The sequence below is a fragment of the Pseudoliparis swirei genome, chromosome 22 (assembly GCF_029220125.1).
Source record: "Pseudoliparis swirei isolate HS2019 ecotype Mariana Trench chromosome 22, NWPU_hadal_v1, whole genome shotgun sequence".
NCBI classification, from domain to species: Eukaryota; Metazoa; Chordata; class Actinopteri; order Perciformes; family Liparidae; genus Pseudoliparis; species Pseudoliparis swirei.
Genome location: NC_079409.1, coordinates 13,403,590 through 13,410,526, shown reverse-complemented (window position 1 = coordinate 13,410,526; position 6,937 = coordinate 13,403,590). Strand labels below are relative to the sequence as shown.

The 6,937-nt window shown below is 42.3% G+C and overlaps 1 protein-coding gene across 3 annotated transcripts; it reads left to right on the top strand.

The window, feature by feature from the left end:
- Positions 1 to 143: 143 nt before the first annotated feature.
- rnf115a (ring finger protein 115a) lies at positions 144 to 6,847 on the top strand. Of its 3 annotated transcripts, none has more exons than XM_056443897.1 (9): positions 144 to 222; positions 2,680 to 2,738; positions 2,981 to 3,035; positions 3,284 to 3,564; positions 3,698 to 3,766; positions 3,850 to 3,922; positions 3,995 to 4,088; positions 4,995 to 5,110; positions 5,711 to 6,847. In XM_056443897.1, exons 1-9 carry the CDS (start codon positions 145 to 147, stop codon positions 5,828 to 5,830), a joined length of 945 nt encoding a protein of 314 aa, XP_056299872.1. In that variant the 5' UTR covers position 144; the 3' UTR covers positions 5,831 to 6,847. The 3 variants fall into 3 exon arrangements, 2 of the variants coding, with proteins under 2 accessions (XP_056299872.1, XP_056299871.1); XM_056443896.1 differs by having other exon boundaries at positions 2,981 to 3,071; XR_008835408.1 differs by lacking the exon at positions 5,711 to 6,847 and having other exon boundaries at positions 145 to 222; positions 2,981 to 3,071; positions 3,995 to 4,737; positions 4,995 to 5,080.
- Positions 6,848 to 6,937: the final 90 nt, after the last annotated feature.

Genomic DNA, 6,937 nt, shown 5'->3' with positions numbered 1-6,937 from the left:
CAGGCGACGCGCGAGCACTTCCGGTGTTCAGCTTCGCTCGCTCGGATTGGCTGCGCGGTGCCGCGGTGCATGCCGGGCTGGAGGCGGACAGCTGTCTTCAGTTCGTGGAGGACTGACGTCAGTGTTTGTGCTGGTCCGGGGAAGATGGCGGAGGCTGCGGCTGTTCCACCGCATCGGTTTTTCTGTCACTGTTGTAAGGGAGAAGTGAATCCTAAACTCCCGGTAAGGCAGACGTATTCTTGTCTTTGTCCATCACACCCTCTTGTACACAATGCGCCGTTGACAAGTCAACCTTTTTCCCGAAATACCGATTGTTTCGCTCGCTTGCTTACAGCTAAACACTACAGCTAGCCAGTTAGCAGTCAGCGGCGTTTGTTGTTGTTAACTCTCTAAATAAAACTCGTGACATAAATGCATTGTCCAACCATCGGCATCAAAAGCAAACATCGATATGAGTCCGGGTGGCATGTATGGGACAGTTTGGTGAACGCACTGTTCGTGACGCCTCGCTTTGACAGCTTGGAGACGTTGTGTTGTGAACAACAGAAACAGCTCAAAGGTGTGTTGTTCCTATTTTATTATATTGACAGTGTTTATATTAGCTGACTGATACAAGGGTTACTTTCGTTTTCAGGATTATTTATGTTAAATACACACTTGACAGGACGCGTTGGGGGATTTCAGGGAACATAAACACGTCGTTCTCAGTTTCAGCTGTGAAGTGAAAAGTGAGAGTAACATAATGTCGAGACGCTGCATGGTCCAGATCTCCACAGGCCTGAACGACCCGCAGCATGGATTACACGCGTATCCGACGTCCTTTGTATTTGTTAGGGTTCTCTATTGACACCAAGTCTCCAGTTTATTCGGTACACCTTGCGTTAGTTAAACCCAATCAAGCAGAACACAACAACCCTGAGCGAGATCCTCGGTCCACGAAGGTTACTGTGGATTTGTTGAAACTGTTTGAAGGAGGTGTTTATTTCAATGTATTGGTCATTTTGAAAGCTGCTGTTTTCAGTCTGACTTGTAATATGATACATTGACAAGAGCTGACATTATTGGTTGATTAATAGGTGAGGCGGAGAGAAAATTAACAATATTGATAACTTATTAATTCTCATTTAGTAAAATGAAAACATTGTCCAGTTGGAGCACTCAAATGTTAAAATGTCACGGTTTTCATAATCTTTTATGAAAGTAAAATGTATATATTTCGGTTTAAATGTGTTGGTTGTACACAATCTATTTTTCCTTTTTTGTTATCCTGACCCAATCATTTATCCATTAAATGATCAAATAATTGGTAGATTAACTGAATACAAAAGTAGGTGTTAGATGCTGCCCTAATATGTTACGTGTTTATTTGTCTGTCTTGATATAAATGAGGTGGACCAAAAGTAAGTACCTAATACACTGGCACTGTCTATATATCTGTCAGCATCTCAGTCCACCAGATTATCCTGCTGTAAACTGAATCCATATTTTTATGGTATGGTTGAGGGTAATTCCAGCCGGCCCCGTCATTGACTCTAAACTGCATGCTTGTCTCAAGAACACTCAACCCTGCGGCATGTCGTCACTGAGCCAACTGTGCAACACCCACACTACGACAGTATATCCCAAAGGGTCATGTAACTATTTATGCAACAGGTATTATAACGTTTCTTTGAGCTAATGACATACAGCTCACTTGCCAGGTGTTGCTTACTGCAGGGTTTTTCCAAACGATTAAAAACATGACGATAGTTTTACATCCCCAAATGTTTGTAAACCAGCTAATAAAGGATGTTGTATAATCACTTGAGCATGGTATTCTTTTATTCTCTGTTTTCAAAAGCATTCAGTGAATAGAACAGAGTTAAAATATATACTATAAGATCTGTTGACCTACTTTTCCAACCTGTTGTCTAACAAACATATCAGTCTAATCTCTTCTGCTGTATATTACATGACCACACTTCAGTCCTGTTCACGTAGTTGGGGAAACCCTGTCTTACACTCGGCTGACGACATGATCCAGTCTGCCAACTACCAGTTGTGTTTCACATTCTGGCTTCTATAGCACACGCACACATTACAGTTAGGTGTGGCTGGCAGACCAGCTCTACTTCCTGGGCTACATTTATAAAACATAATGTCTTTACAATGTGTTTATTATTCCCTTCAAAGACCAAGTGTTTATTTCCTTGGTATCATTATATCACAATTTGGCAAATACCAGATATTACTTTTTTTAAATCTGACTGGTAATTTCTCCTGTATTACACCAGACACAACCTTTCACATGTGTATAACAAAAACCTCAACCATGGCTTTTCTTGTTTATTTTATAAATACTTTATTTTTCATTTTTCATTTGGTTAATAAAATCATCCAACTAGATCATCTCAAAGGGATTTTACTAAAGTAGAGCTGAAAAATAAAATGTAAAATAATCCATTTATTGTTCAACAGAAAATTATTTTGATAATCAATTATTTTTTTAAAGCAGAAATTACATTTTGGCTTCTACAGGGTTTTTTCTCTGCTTTTATAATCGTCAACTAAATATATTTGTGTTGTGGACTGTTGGTCGGACAAAACGAGACATTTTAAAATGTCATCTTGGTGTCTAGAAAAAATGTAATGTGCGTTTTTTTCTCCACTGCAACTTAATCTTTGTCCTGAATATTTCAGGAGTATATCTGTCCAAGATGTGACTCGGGATTCATAGAGGAAGTAACAGAAGATTCCAGGTGAGAGACGTGTGTCATTCTACGAATCAACCTGATTCTCACTTTTAGTGTCGTCCGGACCAAAAGCAGACGAGCTGTTTCCTCGTGGACATTAACAAGAAGCCAGATGTTGTGCTGTAGAAACTTTTCTGCTTACCTTGCAGTTTTGTCCCAGACTAGCACTAAACCTGGTCACTGTGTAGGGTTCAGTGGACGTTACTAATAATGTGTCTTTCGTCCCTTTGGTGTGTGTTTCCTCTCAGTCTTCTAGAGGGTGTCGCTAACGGGATAGATGACGCTGCCACACAATTTGCAGAGGTAGAAGCTGACTTGACGGATTTTGGAGAGAATTGGGTGGGGAAGTGGGCGAAGAGGATTTATTGCAATCAATTATGTTTTATGAACTTGTTCTTTCCCTGCACTGTTCTTGACTCAACTTTTCTCTTTTTCTCCCTCTCTTTTCCCCTTGTCCTGCCTGCTTTCCCTTAATCCCACTTTCTGTCTCAAAATCTCTTCCTTCAAACCCGTTCCCGTCTCCTCCCCGGTCAAATCCCACCATCCTGTAGCTATGGCACCTGTTACTGGAGCGACCGTTTACAGCAGACGGTGACACACCTGACTCAGAACGTCGGCTCCCTGGAGGACGCCTGGGGGGTCTCAGTGCCCTGGGAGGGTTGGGAGGGGGACCAATCGGGGGTTCGGTCCCAGCAGGCCTCGGGGGACCTATGGGGGGTCTACTAGGAGCCGGAGACCACTGGGGACAAGGACGTCCCTCTCGCTTGCACAGCCAGAGGAGATACCGGTCCAGAGGCAGCAGTAGACCAGACCGCTCGCCCGCTGTGGAGGGGTGAGCAACTGACAGCTCAGTCTCGTTTACCGTCGTCTCGGCTCTTTTCTCCCACTTGACGACAGTGCTAGGTATGCTAATACTAGATGCTCTGGTATTTGGTGATGACATTGACAGTTGTATATTTTCTCAGGATTGTGCAACAGTTTCTCGCCGGCCTCTTTGCCAACTCTGGAGTCCCTGGCTCACCCCCCCTCTCATGGTAAGATGCAGCAGCATCACAGTGTTAGTGTCACAGTGTAAACGCTGTTTCTTATCAGCTTGTGGTGTCTGTGACTCTCCCAGGACGGGGATGCTGCACTCTAACCCAGGCGATTACGCCTGGGGACAGGGAGGGTTAGACGCCGTGATAACGCAGGTAAACCAAACCTAGGAGGACTTTATCTACCTGTTATCTTTTAAATGTTTACTAATGTGTTCGCGTGTGTAGTTACTAGGTCAGTTGGAGAACACAGGACCTCCTCCAGCAGAGAAAGAGAAGATCTCTTCTCTCCCAACTGTCAATATCTCTCAGGAACAAGCAGGTGAGTTATTCCTTATTTTCCTGTCTTTCTTTTTGAACTTGCCAAGTACTGGAACTGGCCGTCCAGCGTTTCTGAGATTGGAGAGACAAGGATCAAATGTGATGTTGTGATCTTTGCAATAAAACATCTTTGGTGTGTCATGTCTTGGCCAATCAGCGTTAAGATGTCTCCAGCGTCTTCGTTGGGTTAGCTTGAATGTCAGCCCGCAACATCTACTGACGACTCTAGCAGGAGGTAGAGAGGACTGCAAGGAGACGGCTCATGGCTAAGCAGCGCAAACGAGTCCTTGAAGGACAAAGAAAAGAAGTTGCTTCATGAATGACTTAAACCATATTGTATACAATGAAAATGTATATATTTTTATTATTATTTCCGTACGAGATCTTTATCAGATCAGTTTAGCATGTTCAGAAGAATCAAAAGGCCGTAGTTATGAAAGCTTGAGGTTTCATCAAACGACGGTGTCACGGTTTTCAGCCCTTCTGAGTTTGCAGGTATGTTCTTTGTTCCGAGGTCTGTGCAGCACTTGGATGCAGCAAAGCATCTGCTGCTGGCTGCCAAGAGACGCCTCCGAAAGTGTCAGTTTGGAATGAAAAATCCAATACTGTATCAACAATGATTTCCATGAATTACTTTTAGATGATGTGCGGTGGGTCTGTTATTCTTGACTTCCTCTTCTGTGTATGCTGTATTATTTTACCACTTTAGAATAGCTTACTTTGGAGAAATGAATATCCATGTGTCTTAAAGAGTCGGCCTTTATCCTTTTGTGTAATTGGTTAAAAAAAACATGCATGATACCGTTAACACCGATCTGTAGCTAATCATTAAGTCAGTGACAATTGACCCAATAAATCCCTCCCGTCCACGAGGGTATTGATAATGCGTTTCTCTTCCGCCCTGCAGACTGCTGTATGGAATGTCCGGTGTGCAAAGAGGACTTCGCAGTGGGAGAGCCAGTCAGACAGCTCCCCTGTAACCACTTCTTTCATTCAGACTGTATCGTACCATGGCTGGAAATGGTGAGTCACAACAAAGAGGGTTTGACAAACTCACTAAATAGATCTGACATGTGATGCTGTGAGATATTCACATCACTCAGGCAAGTATTAAGACCTGAAGTTAATCTGGACTCGTGCTCTGTCTGCCCAAAGTTGTTCAAAATAAAAATGTCCCTCTGTTTATTGAAAATAGGGAACATTGTTGCCTGGTGCTACTGAGCGGCTCATTTGTGTTCACAATAGTTTTCAGACAACGGAGGAGAATAACCTGGATTTGAAATCCTGGTTAGTTAATTGGATCAGTCCATTGTGGGTTATGCTCGTTTTACTCTAATAAGAAAATGTATCGTATATTCCCAGCCTTAACTTTAGAATTTCCTGGATAGCTTTTTAAATGAAAATCAACAATACATTGTTAAAGGTGCAAATCCGAGCATGTCTAGTGCGGCCACTTGACAATGCAAACGACAGCGCTAACGGTGTTAACCGGCGGGTGCGTTATCGGCTGTAGGAGCTACCAGGAGCTAACCAGCGGGGCACAGAGAAGCTTGGATTACACATCATTCAATGTTCATCTGCCTGAAGCTAATGTCATCTATATTCTGTTCTGTGGCCACTCAGCATGACACATGTCCAGTGTGTAGGAAGAGTTTGAACGGAGAAGACAGCAGCAGCCAGCCCCCATCAGAGTCCCCCACCCTCTCCATGGACCCCCGCACACAGGAGAGATGGTCCTTCTGAGACGACCCCCGCCTACATCCAACAACACACCGAGAAGACAAAGCGCTTTCACTTTTCCTCTTTTCATCTCTGTTGCTGTCTTAATCATCTCAGTCTGATATTTTTTTGTACTTTTCATTTTTCTATTTTAATGCCTTTCTCCTCAACCTTGTATACAGATACCGTGTAGACTTTTAACAGTCAGTTGAGGTCTAGATCTTTCTTTTGCCTCATAAAAACCAGCCTTCATTGATGATCAAGCCTACGTCTTCTCTACTTCCACCTCTAAAGCAAACTCCATCTTTCTTGAAATGCATTGCTGCAATACACTATTGGGGGGGAAATTCCAGACTTTATATCCCACCATGCCCTCTTCACTCATCATAAAATTAGTCCTATAACTGAGCCCTATATGGCATTTGAAAATACTGTCGGGGTTCCCTTCACTCATTGAGCCGTTACAGGGTCTGGACTTCACAACATGAACACCTGCAGCCCACATGTTCTGTTCATGAAGGCTACATGAATAATTTATGTTGAGCTTTCCTTTATAGAAGGTCTTGATTGAACTCTATGCTGGTGTTTTATTGGATTGCATTGGAACGGTGTTTATTTTATTGGGTCCACTCTCTAGTGCACTTCAATGAAATAACTTTTTGTTTTTAGGAATCATGTTGAGTTGCTGTTTAATTAATGGCCACAAATGGAAGCTGTGACATTGAATGAGAGCAAGAGATTCCTTACACCGTACGGGGAAAGAAATTACCAATAAGGGAATAAAAGGTTCCCACTCTAGTCATTTAGATTAAAACAGTCTCCTGGTGTATATATTATAAACAGATGGCATCCCTGTCATTTTATTCCTGTTTATGACTATCTTGTTTCACTTTTTTGATGTAAATAATTTTAGTCCGACAACTTATGGTTTGCAAAGGAAAGAACTTTGAGAATGGAGACAAATGTGAAATTACCTGGTTATCAAACTGTATATTATATATGAAAAAATGTCTGATGTATTAATAAATTGACAAAACTGGTCATAGTTGAATTTTCATTGTTCTCAACCTCTTATTTACAGTATTTGTTCCCTGGGTGACTGCACCCGAAAATACTTCAAATGTGGAATTA

Coding starts and splice junctions, on each gene's coding strand:
- rnf115a (XM_056443896.1), top strand. CDS start 145: ATGGCGGAGGCTGCGGCTGTTCCACCGCATCGGTTTTTCTGTCACTGT. Junction 223..2,679: donor AAGTGAATCCTAAACTCCCG/GTAAGGCAGACG, acceptor TGAATATTTCAG/GAGTATATCTGTCCAAGATG. Junction 3,767..3,849: donor GGCTCACCCCCCCTCTCATG/GTAAGATGCAGC, acceptor TGACTCTCCCAG/GACGGGGATGCTGCACTCTA.